The 20,530-nt window shown below is 34.8% G+C and overlaps 4 protein-coding genes and 1 non-coding gene across 6 annotated transcripts; 2 read left to right on the top strand and 3 right to left on the bottom strand.

The window, feature by feature from the left end:
• Window positions 1–426: 426 nt before the first annotated feature.
• Window positions 427–586, bottom strand: LOC118056665 (U1 spliceosomal RNA). The gene has a single exon (XR_004688838.1). It is a non-coding gene; the product is annotated as a U1 spliceosomal RNA (small nuclear RNA).
• A 705-nt stretch (window positions 587–1,291) lies between these two features.
• Window positions 1,292–6,229, bottom strand: LOC118056548 (uncharacterized). Its single transcript, XM_035068791.2, has 6 exons — window positions 5,205–6,229; window positions 4,621–4,753; window positions 4,397–4,500; window positions 2,982–3,153; window positions 2,721–2,861; window positions 1,292–2,651 (listed from the first exon to the last, which is right to left on the bottom strand). The coding sequence occupies exons 1-6, from the start codon at window positions 5,252–5,254 to the stop codon at window positions 1,569–1,571; spliced, it is 1,683 nt and encodes a 560-aa protein (XP_034924682.1). The 5' UTR covers window positions 5,255–6,229; the 3' UTR covers window positions 1,292–1,568.
• Window positions 6,230–6,357: 128 nt separating this feature from the next.
• On the bottom strand, window positions 6,358–7,442 carry LOC118056549 (ATP synthase subunit delta, chloroplastic). Its single transcript, XM_035068792.2, has one exon. It carries the CDS (start codon window positions 7,261–7,263, stop codon window positions 6,505–6,507), a length of 759 nt encoding a protein of 252 aa, XP_034924683.1. The 5' UTR covers window positions 7,264–7,442; the 3' UTR covers window positions 6,358–6,504.
• Window positions 7,443–7,776: 334 nt separating this feature from the next.
• Window positions 7,777–13,250, top strand: LOC118056538 (uncharacterized). 2 transcript variants are annotated; one of them, XM_035068774.2, is made up of 10 exons: window positions 7,779–8,105; window positions 8,197–8,271; window positions 8,491–8,610; window positions 8,918–9,063; window positions 9,148–9,295; window positions 9,419–9,502; window positions 9,845–9,960; window positions 11,305–11,363; window positions 12,431–12,521; window positions 12,795–13,250. In XM_035068774.2, exons 1-10 carry the CDS (start codon window positions 8,000–8,002, stop codon window positions 13,020–13,022), a joined length of 1,173 nt encoding a protein of 390 aa, XP_034924665.1. In that variant the 5' UTR covers window positions 7,779–7,999; the 3' UTR covers window positions 13,023–13,250. The 2 variants fall into 2 exon arrangements, with proteins under 2 accessions (XP_073263186.1, XP_034924665.1); XM_073407085.1 differs by lacking the exon at window positions 8,491–8,610 and having other exon boundaries at window positions 7,777–8,105.
• A 1,511-nt stretch (window positions 13,251–14,761) lies between these two features.
• Window positions 14,762–16,893, top strand: LOC118056536 (uncharacterized). The gene is made up of 5 exons (XM_035068773.2): window positions 14,762–14,914; window positions 15,006–15,126; window positions 15,212–15,315; window positions 16,423–16,554; window positions 16,647–16,893. The coding sequence occupies exons 1-5, from the start codon at window positions 14,912–14,914 to the stop codon at window positions 16,671–16,673; spliced, it is 387 nt and encodes a 128-aa protein (XP_034924664.1). The 5' UTR covers window positions 14,762–14,911; the 3' UTR covers window positions 16,674–16,893.
• The last annotated feature ends 3,637 nt before the right edge of the window (window positions 16,894–20,530 follow it).

The following is a 20,530-nucleotide window of genomic DNA, read 5'->3' as shown; positions in this document are numbered from 1 at the left end:
TAGAAGAATTTAGATTGTGTTTTTTTTTTTTTTTTTACTTTGAAAGTATTTAAAAGAACAGACTTAAGCTTAGAAACATTTTTAATTTCAAGTTTTGGAGTGATTTTTAATGTTCTTAAAGCCATAAATTAATTTAACAAATGTTCAAGTTTAAATCGTACAGGCAATGGGAAGGCGCTGGCTTACAGGCCCACCCTCAAAAATTCCTTTTCTTTTAACCTTGATATTTTTTAAAATTATTAGAATTTTTATATAATTTAAGATTTGCTTGACTCAACTCACTCACAACTTCTATAAATAGTATTAATTTGTAACACCCATTCAACTTCTGATTACATCTTTAACACTCTCGACCACAGAATAAAAAGAACTCTGGCAAAACGGTTGAAGAACCCTACTGGACAAAATATTTAGACTTGTGTTGGGTAGGGGCCGCGACTCGCGCAGCCCCCTCTGCCACAAATTTTGACGTAGGCTCTCCCTCTTGGGGAGACCTTAGACCAGCACCCCTCCTAAGTGCAATGGAGGTCACTGACCTAGACCATGGGCCTTCATGATCACCCATTGATCCCGTCCAGGTAAGTATGTATAACGTTGCTGAGGCCTTCTAATTTATACCCACACGCCTCATGTGAATTCTTGTGTTCTTCGATGTGGGATTGTTAGTTAAACGCCAGACAGGTCATCACTTTCTTGGAACAGCTTCTTTAAGTCAATACAGTTCGAGCACCATATTTACGCAAAACTCAACGAAGCAGAAACTTGATTGATACTCTGGGAATCAAAGTCAGTATCAAATGAAAAGTTGGAAAAACATTTCCATGGAGGAAACTTTTCAAACCCTTTTTAAAGCTGGTTGTAGGTTGAATCTCTAGTTTAAAACCTACAGCCTCTGCCAATAGAGAACGAACAATGGCTTTGAGCATGGATGGATTCAAGACTTCAAGTGCTTGGAAACAAGGAAGAGGCAGAAGTCACAGTGGTTGTGACCTGGAGATTGTTACTAGAGAATAAAACTTGCGGACCTGAATCCTCTACCGGGAAAAACCTCTTATTGTCTTAAGTTGTTGGACTAGAAACCAAGAACTGGATTGATGAAATATCTTGAAGTTTTTGTGTTACTAGCTTATCAACTATGGTATGAACGTAGCTAAATCCTGTTGTTGTCATGAGCGGTTGCTCAATATTCATCACATTCATAAAATGAACTCGGATGGAAAAATAAACAGGCACAAGGTTTTGTTAAATCTGTTTAACAAAATTACAAAGGCTGGACAATTGAACGTCAAAATTCGAGGAAAGATGAACTTCATTACCTGCGACAGAATAAGGTTTCTTTACATGAATCCTATAATTGATCAACACAAAATACATAAACTCATCTGAGATGGCTTCTCTCAACTACAATAAGCAGTTGAAATTTCCTAATGATAAAGCTTCCTTGAACTTGTAACAACTAGTAACCTTGTACTCTACAAATAACAACGAAAATGGCTCACCCCAAATTGCATCGATGACTGCACGGCACTAAGTCAACTCTCCACAAACCAATGCACAGGACCCAAAAATCAAAGGTCATGGATTGAATTGGAATGATCTGTAGCAGATAGAGCACTTGATCCAAGATTTGAGTTCTGTGATGTGAACAAATTTGGGTATGAGAAGTATGGCTCATCATCCATTGAAGGCAATCTCTGTGGCTGGTGACTAACAGACCCTTGCTCAACAACATGATCACTACGAGGAGAATCATAATCCACTTTGAGTTTCTCAAAGGAAGGAATATCCAACAACTCTGATGCCTGGTGGCCCTCATGAAGTGGATGGAAGTCTTTATAATTTGCAACATTATCCCGGTCACCAAAAGATTGTTGGTGAACAAAACGTGGCTTATCAGCAGAAGCTGATAGATCAGGAGTATCCACAAAAAAGGGGTTATCATAGCCGCTCTCATGTAACCTCTCACTGTTTTTCTTGGTTAGCTCACTAATCTTTGCCTGTGCAAGAGTTGCCGCTGAGCGAGCTGCTGCTGCTGCACATTCAGCAGTCTCAGCAGCAGCATGCACTGCAGCTAAAACATCTTGAAGATCCACATTAGCCTCAGTTCCGGTCCTCGTTCCATGTGGTGGTGAAGTGCTTGGTATTGTTGCATGCTTAGCAGTCTCCACAGTAGATGAAACATTCTGCAGATCCACATTGACCTCACTTTTGGTCCTCAGTGCAGAGGGTGGCGAAGAAAATGATGCAGAGGATAGTGAAGGGGGAGAAATGGATGACAGAAACTTTTTTTCTTCCCTGGCACTTGCCGCGGTGCTTGAAATTTCATCCCTGGTAGCTGCTGACTTTTCTTCAATCACATCCTGATGTACAATATGAGGTTCTTGTGATAGATCTTTGTTAGTCACATACTGATTTGATGATTCATGATCAATGTCAGGGTGTAGAGCCGCTTGTTCAGGTGGTGCTATCCCTGGTGCCGAGGCAGAATTTGCACTTGGCCGCGGCGACACCTCAGGAACTTCAGGAAAATCTAATGGGTCAGAGCCTGTATCAGAATCAGACTGTTCATGCTTGGCAGGATCAGGAGCGTTAAGTACTTCATCCTGCTTCTCTTTGGGAAGAGGCAGTATAGTGATATGTGTTGGACCATTCTGACAATGAGAGAACACGTGTAAGACAAGGAAAGATAACAAGAATTGAGGCAGTTGCACCATACTAACCAATAAATCTTCATTCTTTTTTAAAAGCTCGGTTTCAGATGCAGCTGGGTCCCAGTCTAACTCATGCTCTTCAGCAATTCCCTTCAGAAGCTTCAGCTTTGCTTCAGGTGAAGGCGCACAAACTGAAAGGAGTTGTATTAACTGCAGGATTTCAATTTGAAAAATGTCAGAAGAAAAGGAAGCATAAACATAAACATAAACATAAACAAAGGAACTTGCTGGAAGAAATAAATCAAGGCATAAGATAGAGATTCAAAAAACCTGGCGATTAACACCACAAGCTGGCCTAAGCTCTGTTGCAGCAGCTACAAATTCCTTTCCATATTTGGAAGCAAATAGGGTTTGAACCTGCAGCAGCTCGGGTAGATCTCCACATCTTGGTGCAGCAAAACAGACACTGGACATTGCTTCTTTCAAGTCTAAAGGACATTCCCTGAAAAGTAAAAAAAAAAATGACATTTGAAAAATACAATCTATGAAAATTGAGTGGTGTTCTTAACTACAAGTAGCTATGAAGATTCTTCAACTCACTTTGCATAGAGGTATAAATTGCGTACAAGAAACAAATAAATTATCAGAGCTACACACAGATGTTGCCATTCATGAAATTGTATAACCATAAAGAAATATTGACAGGATATGGAACATAAACAAATTGATTTCCCAACCACATTGGAAATCCAATACGAAGAAGGTAACAGGTTAGACTTTTGCAAGACTTAACTTGGGGGTCTATAATAAGGCTCTTAATGATGATACTGTCTGCAAACTCATCAGTCTTGACTGCTTTTAAGACAACCCACAACCATAATGGCTCAAGAAGGTAAGGCAGAGTTGAAGCTTCACCTGAATTATCTGCAGGTTCACTGCTCAATTAACATGTCACAGCAACTCTAGGATAACAATCACCATTGAACCTCCTAATTGTTTGTCTGGCAACTTTGACCCAATTCTCAACTTTAACAGTTCATATTATACTTGAGCTTAAACAATTATTGCAAATTCAGCATTTAGACAACAGCCTAGAGTTTCTAAGGTAAAGCAAAAATATCAAAGACTGTGACTTGCACTGCTCCCTCCAAAACAAGTCTGGAAAGTGATCAGGATTTCATCCTAGACCATGAAACGGGTGAGTCTCCAGAGTTAAAGCTGGACAGCCCAGGGCAGTACAAAGATATCCTACATTATGATATAGCATGTCTGTAGTAATGTGGGGCGACATGAATCGAGAAGAAAACTTGGAAAAGTGAAAACATATAAAACCATCCTATGTTATGCTTCTCTGATCCTTTTCCATATATATAACTGAATATCAGTACTTTGATCAATGATTACTTCTTTGTCCTTCGATTTCCTCAACCTTTTGTTTCTCTGATATTCAGGAAAGGGCTTTTTTTCCTTCCTTAAACCTGCTACTTTAGGTGAAAACAAGCTATATTACCGGTAAACCTTTCATTAAATATGATATACAGTTAATGAACCTATAAAAACTCATGGGCAGGCGGAAATATCTCTAGTTAAGCAAATAACAATATGAACAAAAACAAACTAATAAATCTAAGTTTATGCCTTGAAGAAGGCATCAACATAGTTAAGACAAGTATCCAGCAGGAGAGTGCATTAACAAACCGGAAACAAACATATTGAAAGCCAGATAATGTAATGTGAGGAATAACCTTTGTGTTTCAATAATTGGAAGACGCACAGTAATAAGCTCACAGAACAACTCAATGATCTCTTGAGCAGCCATCATATTCTCCTCTCTTATAATATTCTCCACCTGATATGTAATTATCAACAGCACCACAAGATCATTCCCTTTTCAGGTATCTTAGGAGACTAAAAACAAAAAATCTGTTCTACCTATTAAAAATGATTTCAGTCAGAAAAGTAGCAATACCCGAATGCGAGAAGTGGCTTCTTGACCAGTCTCAAGAAGCTTAGCAACGTCGCGGCGCATTTGCTTTATCTGAATCTCTCTCCTGTTCCTCAACAACTTTATCCGGGGTATTGTCAACTTCAGTAAGGTTTTACTGTATACAAGAAAAACAAGTTAAAACACCAATAGTTCTCATCAAATCTTTAAACCCCAAAAAAATAATCAATGATAGCATTTAATCAAAACATAAGCACTCAAAAAAAAAAGTATGAACCCTCCAAATCCTCAATGAATTCTATTTACTTTTTACATTAACTAAATATCTACAACACACGAGATAAGTACCCGGATTCTTAATTCTCAACTTTTTATAGTCTCTTATTTCTTTAATTTATGCAAAGAAGAACAAATTAAAAAAAGAAAAGATTGCACATTGAATTTCATCACTTGATTTTAATGAAACGTTAAGTTCTGAATTCCCTTACTGAAGTTAACATTTTCTCAAAAACCAAACAAAACCCAGAATTCCAAATCCAAATTGAACCATGATTAAAGCAAGAAAACAAAAACCCAAAAACAAAATAGAGAAGGATAGAATGAATTACCATTTGGCAGCTTTAAAGCCTTTGTCGAAGAAGGAATCCAGGATCGACATGATTGCTTATTTTCGATAATAATATCAGAGACCAGATAAAAACCTAAACACTACATATGGATATAAAGAAGATAAAATCTGAAACACAAGAGCTGCTCGGTCCACTAATGAGAGAAGACAGGTAGTTGAAGTATTATAAATAAATAGGTGTAAATGAGTTTGGTCGTTTCCGTGTTTGCTTAAGATGTTAGATTTCTATGATTCTTATTATTTAATGTGAAAATATAATGTAAAAAGTCGATAAGATATATTACACACAAAATAAAAGGTAGAGACCAGACCTCATAAGCATTAATCCTAATTACAATTGAGCTAGCTAGCTGCTCCTGCAATGTATCCACAGCATGCTGTCACAACCAAAACTTAGAAGAACTCTAATGAAGTTAATTACATATAAATACATTCTCTCTCTGAAAAGTTAATGGTGGAACTCAAATTAGAGATTTCAAGTTAATGGAGTTTTTTGTTCATCATTTGAACCAATCTATTAGGGCTCTGGTTAATGGGCTCGCAAGATTCTGAATTTTCTTCTCAGCAATGGTAGAAGTTTAGTCTTGGCATGTTGGGGTCCAAGATATTAATTTGGCAGGAGCCAATGTTTCTGACATGTGTGTAAGCATTCATGTTAGGTAACATGGAAGCACTGATCTCTCTTCTCCATAAAGATTTCCCTGCTCGTTCTGCAGACAAGATCTGTAAATTGAAATATTGTTGGGAGAACCTGCTCACCTTCGGTGACCAGGGATGAGAGACCCCATCCTTCTTAAGCAGAAGGTTGCAGCTACTAAGGTACCATGATCAAACTGTGTTAGAAACAGAATAATAAATCATATCATATGACTCTTAAGAATTTCACTTCTACATCTTCCTTTTCTTGCTACCAGGCCAACAAATTCATCTTGGTGGAGCCTGTTCCACCTTCCTTAACGAGACTCCATCCAAACAAAAATTAAGTCCTTTGTTCATGTTCAGCCCTATTTAACAATTCCATGAAAAAAAGTTCTCTCTTCAAAGCGGAGACAACCCTCAAATTCAGATTCTCTACTCAAAGCATCATTGCCAAAAAAAACACAAAAAGCCAAGCCTCAAAATTGTTGCCAAAAGACAGGAAGACATTGAAATTCATTCCATTCCAATAACAACTCTATTACAAAATCCATACTACAACAACAATTAAATCCCAAAAAAAAAAAAAAGAGAACCCACATAATTTACCAGCAAAGAAATTAACAAAAAAAAAGTGTCTAAAATCAAGCAGCCAGTTCAATATCACTCAAGTCAAGCTGAGCAGTAATCTCCTCCAACTGTTTCTTCACACTCATATCAATCAACTTAGACCCTGAGCTCCCATACCTTACAGTAAACCCAGCAACCAAACTTGGGTCAATCACTGTCTTAATCCTAACATTCTTAGCTCCAGTCAATTTCTGCACTTGTTTTGCTATCTGGGCCAAATGCTGTGACTCCAAAGCCACAACTGAACTCACCACAGCAAGCTGTGTATCTGTCAGCTTATTGTAAACCTTCTCGAATTCCACCACTATATCTTTAACCAGATCAACCCTTTTGGAATCTATAAGGATGTTAATGAAGTTTGCCGTGAGGGGTTGGAGAGCAGACGACTTGGCGAACTCATCGATGACTTGCCGTTTCTTTTCTAAGTCTATTGTTGGGTTAGTAAAGAAGTCATTCGCTGCTGGGTTTGAAAACAGCCTTTCTATTTTTTCGATGTCGGACGCCGTTGCGTCTAATGTGTTGTTGGATTTTGCCACGTCAGCTAGTGCTGATGCGTAACTTCCTGCTGCTGTTGCTGACATTTTGGTCCCCAGGGCCGAGCCACCCCGGCGGCGGTTTGTAGCGGTTGCGGTGGTGGAGAGGTTGAGGGATGGGAAAGTGGCGGAGAAGGAGAGGTTGAGGGGCTTTGGGGAAGTGAAGTTGGTTGGGAGTCTAGCTGATGGTGGGGTTTTGGATTGGAGTGAAGCGGTGGCGTTTTGGAGCGCTGATGCCATGTTGCCAGCAATAGTGGAGAGAGATGGGGCGGTGGAGAGTTTTTTTCTTTCTGTTGATTGGTGAAGTGTTTTTGAGAGACGGGAGTGGTGGAGAGGGGGGATTTTGAGAGGAATGGACGGTGGGGATTGGTGGGAAGGAGAGAACGTAGGGTGGTGGAAGCGGGGGTTATCTTGTTTGGGAGAAAATAAGATGAGAGCCACTTATCTGTGTGTATTGGGGATAATGGAGTTGACAAGTGGAGGACGTTGATGGGCTAATAGAGATTGAGCTATCTGTGGTAGTGTGACTCTAATAATAATAATAATAATAATAATAATATGTATTATTTTACTTTATTTTTATTATGGAAAATATTTTTTTAACTTTATTTGAAAATCAACTTAAGAAGAATTTAAATTACTGAATCGTCGTAAAAACCCGCCAATTACCTAGCTAAGTTTAAATCGAGTTTATTTGTTCAAATAATTTTATCAAATTAATATTTTATTATATTTAACTAAAAATAATGTTCCACCGGGCTAACAAACAGACCAGCTTTATCGACTACGGTCAAAAGAACCACGTGTAACAATCAACTGGAAAAAAAAAATACTAGCAGTACTTTCACGCGCCACTCCAATCAGCAACTGCAATAACGATAATAGGAATAAAACCCTAGCTAAAACCTCTCATTCTTCTCCAGCAGACGACGCCAAGGAATCGGCAAACACAGAAATCGAAATAAAAAACACAAAAATGAATGGTCCAAATCGATCATTACACGACGAAGAAGAAGACGATCAAGGCGAAGTTTTCCTTGACGATTCCGATATCATCGACGAAGTCGCCGTCGATGAAGAAGGTATAACAAAAAACATGCATGCTCTCTTAATTTATTTATTAATCAAGCTGTGGTTTGATATTAAATTGATATATAATTCACTAATTCGTAGATCTTCCTGATGCGGACGACGACGACGACGACGACGACACGGATGATTCTATGCACATATTTACCGGCCATACCGGTAAATTTTTTCTATTTGGAATTTTCTATCTTTTTATTATGCAATTAGTTAATTAATTAATTTTATAATTAAATCAATAGTTGTGAAGTAATGGCTAAAAAACGTATTTATAAAACTTATTTTGTTCCAATTTGTTGGACTAATGAAACGGAGCATTTGCATTTGCTCAGGAAGGGAAGTAATGGAGTATTTATTATTATTATTTTTATGTATATATAGGTGAGCTCTATACAGTATCCTGCAGTCCAACAGATCCCTTGTTAGTGGCGACTGGTGGAGGAGACGATAAAGGGTTTCTTTGGAAGATTGGTCTTGGAGATTGGGCATCTGAGCTCAAAGGTATAGTTGAGTTATGAGAGCTAAAATGATCCCAGATATCATGGGGATCTCTGTTAGTCGTAGGAATCTTTGGTGTTAGAAATTGTTCATAGTTTGCTTTGTAGCATGATTGAGCAACCTGCTATGTTTCTTCTTTTGATTAGTGATATAATCCCGTATTCATTGAAACTTTCTGTGTGTCCTGATACTTGCTATAATGCCTATCGATGAAGCTGAGGTCTTTTTCTGCACCTATATCTGTGCTTGTTATATGCGCATAATTTTGATCTTGGGTCCTTATTACTTAACCTTTTGGAAATATTTACAGGTCATAAGGATTCTGTGTCTTGTTTATCCTTTAGTAGTGATGGACAGTTGCTTGCATCTGGAGGGTTTGACGGACTTGTTCAAATTTGGGATGCTTCATCAGGAAACCATAAATGTGTACTCGAAGGTCCTGATGAGGGCATTGAGGTGAACTTGCGGGCTGAATTTAGTGGAACTAATTTATTTTGTTTTATGTTTTTAAGTCTGATTATCAACCATGTGGTTTCTCAGTGGGTCAGGTGGCATCCAAAAGGGCATTTGGTGTTGGCAGGTTCTGAGGACAAAAGTGTTTGGATGTGGAATGCTGACAAAGGTGCCTATCTTAATTCATTTACAGGACATGAAGCAAGTGTTACCTGTGGTGATTTTACCCCTGATGGTATCAAACTACTCTGTCTTGGAACTTTTTTTTTTTTTTTTTGAAGAACTTTCTCTTAGCTTGCTTTTGATCTATCTCTTTCTATTTCATTTTTTTTTCAAATCTATCTGCTGCTTGCTTCAGGTAAAACAATCTGTACTGGTTCTGATGATGCATCCCTGAGGATATGGAATCCAAAAAGTGGCGAAAACATACATGTTGTGAGAGGTATTCATTTAAAATTCAGTTTTTCATTATCTGAAGTTATATCCTGCTCCATTTCATCCTGTGAAAAGGCTATTTATTTGGTTATTCGATAAATATACTTGGTATTGAAGCCATCAATAAAGGCCATATTTAAATTCTCCCAGGCTACATATTCAAATTATAGCTTACCTTCAGATAATGACAAAGTGATTTTTAAATATACGTGGTATTGAAGCCATCAATAAAGGCCATATTCAATTTCTCCCAGGCTACATATTCAAATTCAATCTTACCATGAAATAGCTACCATAAAAATCAAAGGAGCTTGCTTTGTTTGGCATCTCTGACAACTCTGCTCTTCAGGTCATCCATACCACACTGATGGACTGACATGCTTGGCATTGAGCTCAGATTCGACTCTTGCTATTACTGGTTCAAAGGATAATTCTGTCCACATTGTGAACATAACTTCGGGCAGGGTTTGTTTCTTCTTGCATTCCATGATATTCTTATAATTATGTTTGCAATTTTTGATATATTAATGAGTTGTACCTATTTAACTGTTGCACCTTTGGCATCAGTGCCTTTGGTTTCTTTGACATGATGTGCATTGGCATGCTCCTTTTTAGGCCTTTCTGGTTATCGAGGTATCTGGAGAGCCATATTCATTATAGTGAAAGTCATGATAGAAAACATGATAGTTAGTAAAGATGGATTAGTATTCAAACGTTCCTTCAACAACTTCTGAAATTCCAGCAAGCTTTAGCATGCTGGGTTTTATGTTTTAGCATTTAAGGATTCTTTGCATTTTGACGTAGGGTGGGAAGAATCAACTCGATACAGCAAAAAACAGAAAATTGTTGGCTAAAACTAGAAGAAAATTGAAGTTGGAACTTGGAAAATAGGTTTAGGGTCTGTACTCTGTAGAGAACATCTAAAACATATAATGATTGATGATAACATAAAAGATGTCTGAAAAATAAGCTAGACAGTCCTATTTATACTAGTTCCTCCTTATTGAAAGTTATATAGCTAGTATAGAATCCAACTAGCATTAGGATTCCTAAACTAAATAAGAAAAGAAAAATAACTTAAGAAAAAGATTTAATAATCCAAAATCTCCTGCATCACATTGTCATGTGAAATTCAGCAAGTTGGATTGAAGTGTAATTGCTGAATGAATGAACAAGCAATCGTTACCCAATCCTTGACAATAGGGCTGACATTCTTGAATGTGGTCTGTGTCACTGGAGAGATTAATGCCTGGAAGTTGAATGCCAGTGCAAATTCCTGGAAATTCATCTGTTTTAAGATCTTCCCTTGGGTCCTTTTATTGAGATTCTTTTGATTTTGAAACAATTAAGTTAGTTGTATGGTTAACATGTGCTCAAGTTCTGTTCTTCTTTAAGAGTTATTTGATTGGTCTGGAATTCAGCTAAGGTGTGTGGTTGAATTGAGCTAATTTTTGGTTTAAATCTTCATCATGCTAAGGGCACTATTTAATTGTGGGCTATGCTTACTCTTTCATGTGGCCTGCCTGGCATACCTTTCGCTAACTTGTAGCTCTGAAATTTTATAGCGAGGGATATGTTGGTTCTTGTGTTTCTATCAGCATTTGAGTGGATATTAAATTTCTAGCCTTCTTTTATGTTACTTGTCATGTTCTTGGAAATTTTCTGCTACATTTTTTTGTTTTCTTGGAATGTTTGGATATGCTGTTACCATTATGGGTGTACTTGTCAATGCAATTGCTTTTCAAATGTTTGCTTGTATGATTTGATCAGATTGGTAGCCTGTTTAATAAACACATTTCCCTGCAACAGGTGGTTAGTTCTCTTGCTTCTCACTCTGATTCTGTTGAATGTGTTGAGCTTGCACCAAGGTAGAATTTACAATCTCTCTCTCTCTCTCTCTCTGCGCGCACGGGCATGCATGGCTGTGAGACAACAGGTTACATGGTAGTAACTGGGAGAAATTTGGGCGTGCTCTAATGATTAATAAATTTTTAAAAGGTTGGCAGTTAACAGAAACAATTATTTAGTGAAACTAGGAACACAAATGTGGACATTAGCTAAAGCTTTGGTGTGGTTGAGAAAAAAAGTTGATTGAATGTTGCAGGTTTTCAACAAGCCAATAACCTTTACTCTGTTGCAAAACTTATAAGAGTCTCTGCTTTTATCTGGAACATTATCTTCAAATTGAGATGTGTCTACTTAAAAGAAAAAGTTTATAGATTTGGAATGGATATAGGTATTGTTTATAAATTGTGTTCTGCATATATGAGAGTATCTGACAACATCAAGTCATGAAGTCGGATTGCCATATTGGTAAACAAATGAAGATTCTATGTATTTCTTTATTTTGACAATGATATGAATTATACAGAATTGTGAGTGAAGATCTACAGACATGTGATGATGTAATTTATTTGTGCAAGATCAGATTCCATTTCATGAAATATTGACTCCATTTTAGAGGAGCGCTTGGCAAAGAGGAGGGCAACATAGAAACATTTGTGCCAAGTAGCCTTAAACTATTCCCGTACTGATAAATCTTAACCATACCATTCACTGTTGGTTTGAGGCTGCATGAAAGCAAGTGACCCTGTCTGTTGAACTGGACTTCCCCATCAAATAGTCTCCTTTTCTCTCACTCAATTTAATAAATTCATTCCATGAATCATTTTTGTTTGCTTTGTTGCAAGATTCAGTCTCCCTAAATATAGGTAAACTCTTTGGACCTATTCATTTCATACTGGGAAATAAAGTGTAAAAAGGGAAAGCTGTAAAATCCCAATAGATCAATAAGACAATGTCCTATTCCCTTCTCCAAGGAAAAGGAAAGCGGGTGGGGTTAACAAAGAAGACAAGCAAATTTTGTGTAATCAATTTAACTTTGGATTCATGTGACCTAGTTTAACACTCTTGCTTCCTACCATGTGCATGGCAGCTCCCCCTGGGCTGCTACGGGAGGCTTGGATCAAAAACTTATCATCTGGGATCTGCAGCATTCATTGCCCCGTGCTACATGTGAACACCAGGTCCGTTTGAATTTTGTTTCTGTTTCATTTTAGTACTTTGCAAATCTCAAATGATGACCAGTTTAATGCAGAAGCCCTCTGAACAATCAGAATTGCAACTAGCCCAAGAATCATAAAAGCTGAGACAATAAGATGAATTAACTAAAGCCATATTTATTGAAATTAGCACTTCATATATACAGCACTTGTATTAATTAACTATCATCCAATAATGTTTTGGTTTGTTACAATGGCATCAAAATCCCATTTCTCACAAATTGAACTGATGGGCAGGATGGAGTTACATGCGTGGCATGGCTTGCTGCATCTAGATACGTAGCTACAGGGTGTGTGGACGGGAAAGTGAGACTATGGGATAGTCTCTCCGGTGATTGCATAAGAACATTTAGTGGCCATGCTGATGCCATTCAATCTCTATCTCTATCTGCTAATCAAGATTACCTTGTCTCGGGTTCAAGCGATGGAACCGCAAGAGTGTTTGAGATTGCGGAGTTCAAGTAAGCTAATAGTGGAGTATCAATGCAAGGTGTTCAAATTTTCTCGGTTGAAAAAGCAACTCAATTTTGAATGAAACACAAAATTTATCCACTAGGTCTATATGACCACTTCTGTGCTTATTTGCAATCATAATGTGACTAATATATGTAGTTGAAACAGTTAAAGAGATGAAATTAGCATTTGCTTTTTAGGGATTGAATTTATGGAAAACAGGAAAGAAACTTCACTGGAGAGAGTAACTAAAGGATTTGCTCTAGTGAAGAACCTCTGCTGGAACACTGGTTCGCATCCAATGTGTTTAAATGCTTGAGAGTATTGTTGGGGTTATTTTTTAAAAAATATTTTTTATTTAAAAATATATTAAAATAATATTTTTTTATTTTAAAAATTATTTTTAACATCAATGCGTATTAAAATGATCTGAAAATACTATAAAAAATATTAATTTGAAATAAAATAAAAATTAATTTTTAAAAAAAATATTTTTCAAATACAAAAATAAACATGGCAGGTCTACTTATTGAGAACTAATGTTCGTGAAGAATGTTTGCCCTTCCATGGAGAGAAGCCATGGCAGAAGTACAAGGCAAATGTTTTTGAATTATGAATTGTAGTTTAGCTGGAAAAAATCATTTCTTTGGGGAATTTATGGATTTCATTCTTACATTGATCTGTATGGTCGCAATTTACTGAACATTAAAAAAGAGTTAAGGTTTTTTTAAAAAAATATTTTACAATATTTGGTGAATAATACATGAAACATATGATGGTAGCAAAAAATGATGATCAGTGATGAGGTGGTGGATAACGATGACTTTTAGACAATGATGACTATTAGACAATTTTAAGTTCATAGATTAAAATAAAATATTTTATTTTAACTAATTTTTGCAAATACTTAGTGCTTGGTTGGTATTGTGTTTTATTAAATATATTTTAAAAGTGAATTTGTATTAAAAAAATATTAAATTAATATTTTCTTTTAGTTTTTTTTTTAATATTTTAAAGTGTTGATATTAAAAATTTAAAATTTATTTATTAAATAAAAAATAATTTTAAAAAATAACATGTATCATAATAATACCATAAAAATAAAAATAAAAATAAAAATAAAAATAAAAATAAAAAATAAAAAAGTTAAAGTTTATACAAAAGGATGTTATTAACTCAAAAAAATTATATACCTTGTTGACTTCTATTTGTCTCAATTTGTGCATACATCAACGAAGACATTATAATTGTAAACGTAGGGAACCTCAAATCAGTCACCCAAGTATTACTTAAATCTCAATTGAGCTCCATAAACAAATAATATTATCAATTAGGTCCCAAATGCTTTAGATATTTCTCAATTGGATCTTTATGTTAACTTCCATAAGTTTTTCCATTAATTATTAACAAGAGAAAGATCATGTGTTCAAGTAGGTTAACCTACTTTATTTAAGAGACCATAATATGTTATTTTGGTTTTTAAAAATATAAGTCAATCTGAATTTTTGATTGGAACATATTAAATTAATTCCTTTTTTATTTATAATAAAAATTGAATTGAGTTAGCACTTGAGTTGATTAGATCCTGAGTCAGCCTACCAGGCTTGTCATGGTTTAATAAGCTGGCATAAAATATGCAAACCTGATGGAAAATACTAATAGATATACTTGAATCGAATGAGCTCATTTGATAAAATCTTTATTGTAGGACTTAATTTACAATAAGTGTATATATTAAGGACTAAACAAGACGTTTCTCCATATAAATACAGTACTCTGTACCTGCCTCTACTTCTAATAAATAGAGCTGCGAAAACCTCAAGCCAAAAACCCTAGCCTCCTGCTTTACCTACACCCGAGGCCGAGTCTCCGTCCTTGATTGAAAAACCCTAAAACCAAAAATGGTACTTAGTCCCTCTCTCTCATTGCTCACGAAGAATTCGTTTTGATAACAAGAAAACATCTCATCTTGTTAAGTTTTGTTTGATTTTGCAGACGGTAGAAGCAGTGAATCCAAAAGCATACCCACTTGCAGATGCCCAGTTGACCATAACAATACTTGACCTTGTTCAGCAAGCTGCTAATTACAAGCAACTCAAGAAAGGAGCCAATGAAGGTTAGCTTTGTCAAAACTAGTAGTTATTTGTATGGTTTTTTGCTAATATAAAATCCGGGGTTTTGATAAAGTCTTGATTTTTCAGCTACCAAGACACTTAACAGAGGTATCTCTGAGTTTGTTGTGATGGCTGCTGATACTGAACCACTTGAGATTCTTCTCCATCTTCCTTTGCTTGCTGAAGACAAGGTTATTTATTTACTTACTAATACTTTTTGTTGAAGGGTTTTGGTTGTTTCTATTTTATGTTTGAGTTTTTGTTGTTTTGGATGCAATTTATGTTGTCTGGTAAATTGGTTAGTTGTGTTTGGAATAGTATTAAAAGAATGTGACTTTAGGGTTTTATGCCATTAAGCTTATTTAATTGGTTTTCTTCTTTTTTCCCCTGGTTATTACTATACAACTAGCTTTGTGACTAATTTAGTTTTGGACGCCTTTTCTTGGTTATATATTACATTTTTTCACATCTGCTCGTCTTAGTTATAACGACTTCAATTGTATAATTTGAATAAATGTGATTAAAGATGAATAAATTTCAAAGGGTTAGATTATGCTTTTGTGACTTTTTTCTAGGCCAGGCTATTTACTTTTGAAATATTTATTAAGACTTGATTCTCCCATTCTACTGCAGACATGCAATGCTACCTCTTATTCATTCTGGAAGTGGTGGGTCTCTGTGGGATGATTGACAAATTTAGGTCACGTATATCTAGAGTTTGTCACAACCTTTGGTAACAAAGGGTAGATAGATTAAAAAAAATAAAAACCTAACTAGGACACTGGCAAGGGAACATAAACCCCCCTTATATCCCCCTGCAGAAAGCTAAGACCATCATGAGGAGTTGCATCTTGAGTTTTAAGTATAATTGGAAGTAAAGTGAGGAGTAGCACACAACTTAAGTTCTTTGTGAACCCAAGTTCCAAGCTACTTGTAATCCTTCTTAAATACCCCACAATTTTCCCTGAAAGAAGTCCACGCACACAACTTAGTTCTTTGTCATATGATTGATGGAGAAGCTGACTTCACAGAACCTGATCCATTGACTTGTGACAGGACAGGTTGGATTCAACTAGTTTTTCTTTTTCAATCTTGAAAGAATAATTGAGAATGTTCCCTGGACCACTCTTTATACAGAGGACATGAGATTGAATCCAGGAGAGGCAAATTTAATTACAGAGCAATGATGATTTATTATGTTTTGTGCTTGTGCTTGTGCTTGTGCTTGTGCTCCTCTTTTCTTTAATGACTTTCTGAAGGCACAGATCAATATCATTTTTTTTTTATTGAATTGGCAGAATGTCCCCTATGTATTTGTTTCTTCAAAGCAAGCACTTGGCCGAGCATGTGGCGTCACAAGACCTGTCATTGCTTGTTCAGTGACAACAAATGAGGGGAGTCAATTGAAAACACAGATTCAACAACTCAAGGTATTTGCTTTGTGTCATGTTTCTGGAATTCATGAAGTGTTAAGCTTGTTAAATTCAGCTCATTATTCTTTTTTGCCCCTTTTGAAATTCAGGATGCCATTGAGAAACTTCTGATCTGATTTGTATGGATGCAATTTCGGTGTGATGGGCCTCTTGGATCATTGGTGGTTGCTCCTTTGGAGGCTTTGACTGATGAAGTTGTACCCTACCGCCGGCATGCTTTTTGTTTCTTACCTTGTTTAAGATTTTTTCTGTCTTTTTTTTCACTCAATAACTGCTAAAACTTGAGATGAATCATATAAAGTTCAGTAATCAGTATGAGTGTTTTGTTTGTTTAAATATTGTCATGAAGGTTTCTTTACACTGGATGGTTTGTGCAAATATAAGCTCGAGCTCTAATTACAAATTGTGGTCGCTTGATGTGGTCTTTGTTGCATGTGAGGTTCTTCAGTTTAAACATGCAAATGTGGCATCTTATGGTGCAAAAAATGCTCTAATTGAAAGGTAAAATTCAGATGGAAGATTAGGGCTCAGCTATGTTTTTTCTCCCCTAGGCTATGTGTTTTTTCCCCAAAAAATTAATAAAAGAGAGGATTTTTATAATTTTTCAAGGGGATCAAATATTATTTTGTCCCTACTCTGTGTATGTCTCTGTACAAAAAAATGCCGAGAATTTTTAATGGGATCAAATATAATTTTTGTCTTTACATAATTTTAAAGATAAACCAATATAATCAAATCAAAATTCATACGCCTTTGTTTTTCGAACTTCAATCAACCCATTTTAGCTACTACATAGAATTTATAGATCAAAACTCCTTTGAAAGCTCTGGGCCAACAGTGAAATCTAGAGATCCCAGAAGCCCAGCCCATGAATAGTAACATGGACTCCACCTGCTATTTTCTTCTTGTTTGTTTGGTACAACTACTCCTTTTGGCATTCGAGAACCACTTTTCCATGGAATATGCTGAGTTTAATACTGACGGTGCATGATTTTTTTAAAATAATTTATTTTATTTTTAATATTATTTATTAAGATTATTAAAAAATATTTAAAAATATCAATTCATTATATTTTTAAATTAAATATTTAAAGGTGTGTTTGGTATTGTGATAGCGGTTCAAAATACTTTTCGCTTAGAAATACATTAAAATAAAAAAAAATTATTAAAATTTTTTTTTGATATAAACACATTAAAATAATCTAAAAAATATAAAAAAATTATTTAAAAAAAAAAATCAAAATTTAAAAAAATTCAGTTTGCATCTCATTCACAAAAACATCCTTGAAACAAAAACAAAACACTTCCAAGCACATAATAGAATTCTTCTTTTCTTTAGAGAAAAATTTTTATTCTAAAAATTTTTTTTATATATATTTTAAAAATATTTTTTTCTTCCCTTCAAATGTGTTAAAAAGTAATAAGAAGTAAGTTGAAATTCAAAGAATGATGGGATGCCAATCCAATGAGCAGGCCCCGATGTGTTCAAAGGCATGAGTTCTTCAAAATGTTAATATTGCCTACCATTGACTTTAAAGCTTCTGTAAAGAAAACATTATCCTTTCTTTTTCCTTAAGAAATTTGGATTAGTTTCGCTGCAATAAGACTGGCCGGCTGCTTGCCTTCATTTTTCCACGACGGCGACGTCACCTGAAGCTGTTCCCGTTGAGCCTGCCTTGGTGAACACCCTGTGAAAAATAATAATTAATTAGCCCTTTTAATATTAGAAATAATTGAATACTCACTTGATTCATGTTCTTCATCATCATCATCATCGATTTAATTACTAGTTTTTCTGGTTAAAAACAAAAATCATATTATAATTTCCCCATGATAGCTATCTCTCTTTTCTTTATTCTGACTTTTATTAAAGAGAAAAAAACAAATTCAAGAGGGATTTTAATGAAATGACTAAATTGTAATCAAGTTTTAAAATAAATATACAATTAATTAATTTTGTTAAATTATAAGAACTAAGTTATAATCTTGTTTTGTCCATTTCTCTCGAAAGAATAAAGATCCGAGTTCTAGCATGTTTAAAATGTTAAATTATCAGTAGCTTGTTTGATACTATAATAATAATAATGATTGTTTTTAAAGTATTTTTAATTTAAAAATATATTAAAATAATATTTATTTATTTTTTAAAATCAACACATCAAATAAAAAAAAAACCAACTTAATCTTGTTTTGTCCATTTCTTTTGAAAGAATGAAGCTCCCTCTAGCATGGTAGCTGAGCATTTGGCCTAGAATTCTCTGTGCCTGGAGGCTGGCGTAAAGTGCACGTAACGTGTTTGAGAATTTCCATTCTATCCCAAGACTTTTCGTATTGAATTATACTCTTGAATCCATTCTTAGTTTCGTTTCTTAACTTTTAAATTTTGATTAAAAAAATATTCTAATTTTTTTTTAAAACCCGGAATAACATAAATCAACTAATCAAGCTCTAAATTTATTTTTTAAAAAATCATTAGTTCAAGTTTCATAAGTCTTAGAATAACTAGACACTTATATGATTGTTAACTTTAATTCGTGGGATTAGTCAAGATATATACACAAACTAGTTTAGATATCCTATATTAATAAAAAAAAAATTCTAAAATTTAATTCAATTTGATATAGACATGAAAAGACATTTTATACTTGTGTGTGTAAGTGTGTGAAAGGTAACATCTTTTTCCTGTATATATTTATATAATTTACACTAATTTTCACTATCAAAAGAAGAAAACTATTATTATTATTATTATTATTATTATTATTATTATTATTTGTTGAAATCGGGGTTTAAAGCACAAAAATTACACTAAACAGGGGTAAGAAGACCTTATCCAGATCATCAAGATTAGCTAACCATAATTAACTGAAATTATACATCACTAGAATTTTAATTAACTACAAATGTCAAAGTATTGTCAATTAGACAAGTATAACGTAAAGAACATGCATGGTTGCGTGAGGCCGTGAGCTCATTCGGCTGCTGTCTCCTTTCTCTGGTTTTATTTTTCTTCAGTCTCTCTTCAAATAATTCTGCAGATGCCATGGTGAAACGTCACAGTTTGTGTAAATTTCTATCCACAGAGCATGCGTATGGTATAAACACGACTTAGGTGGACAATACTATTATTACTTAATCGCAAGTTGACTATAGAAAAACACTAACGACATGTATGTTTGCCTTTTCTTCTTGGAGTTCTATCTCGGACTTGGAGAGAGAGAGAGAGAGAGATGCCATGATGGATCAAGGTATGTCGGGTGTTTAAAAAAAATAAATTATACTTAAATTTTATTTAATAGTTTAAAGCTATTCAGTTGAGATTATTTTTTAATATGGTATCAGAGTTTTGATAACTAAGCGGTCACGAGTTTGAATCTCACCATCTCTATTTATTTGATAAAAAATTAAGCACAATGTAATATGAGTCTGTGCAAGTTTCAAGTCCAAAGAGCTTTTATTTGAAGGGATGTGTTAGAGAATAATATAAATCATATCGTAGAACTCACCTAACAGTTTAAGTTATTTTGTTGAAATAGTTCTTTAACATCCGAGATTGTGTTAGTAGTTGTTTTTTAAAATGTTTTTTAGCTTGTAAATATATCAAGATAATTTATTTTGTTTTTTTTAAATTATTTTTATATCCACATGTTAAAACAATTTAAAAACATTAAAAAATTAAATTTTTATTAAACGTTGTTAGAACACGGTTTCAGATAGTGTTGAAATATAGATGGAGAATGCTAGTATACGAGATTTTGGAGAAATTATTGGTTCGATGTTGTATAAAGTAGAAATTAAGTTATTTCTACAAGAAAAAAAAAATAACCAAGGAAATGAGAATAAAAGGTGGAAAATGAAGTAGCCATGGAAAGTGCATACTACTTTATTATGTTTAGACCAAAATGGAACTCTCACTTCCTTGATTTATGGTTGCATTGCATTCATACCCCCTTCCACCTTACAATTTTCATTT

This window comes from Populus alba, chromosome 19 (assembly GCF_005239225.2).
Source record: "Populus alba chromosome 19, ASM523922v2, whole genome shotgun sequence".
NCBI lineage: Eukaryota > Viridiplantae > Streptophyta > Magnoliopsida > Malpighiales > Salicaceae > Populus > Populus alba.
The sequence above is the reverse complement of the archived record's forward strand: the minus strand, read 5'-3'. Positions and strand labels throughout refer to the sequence as shown.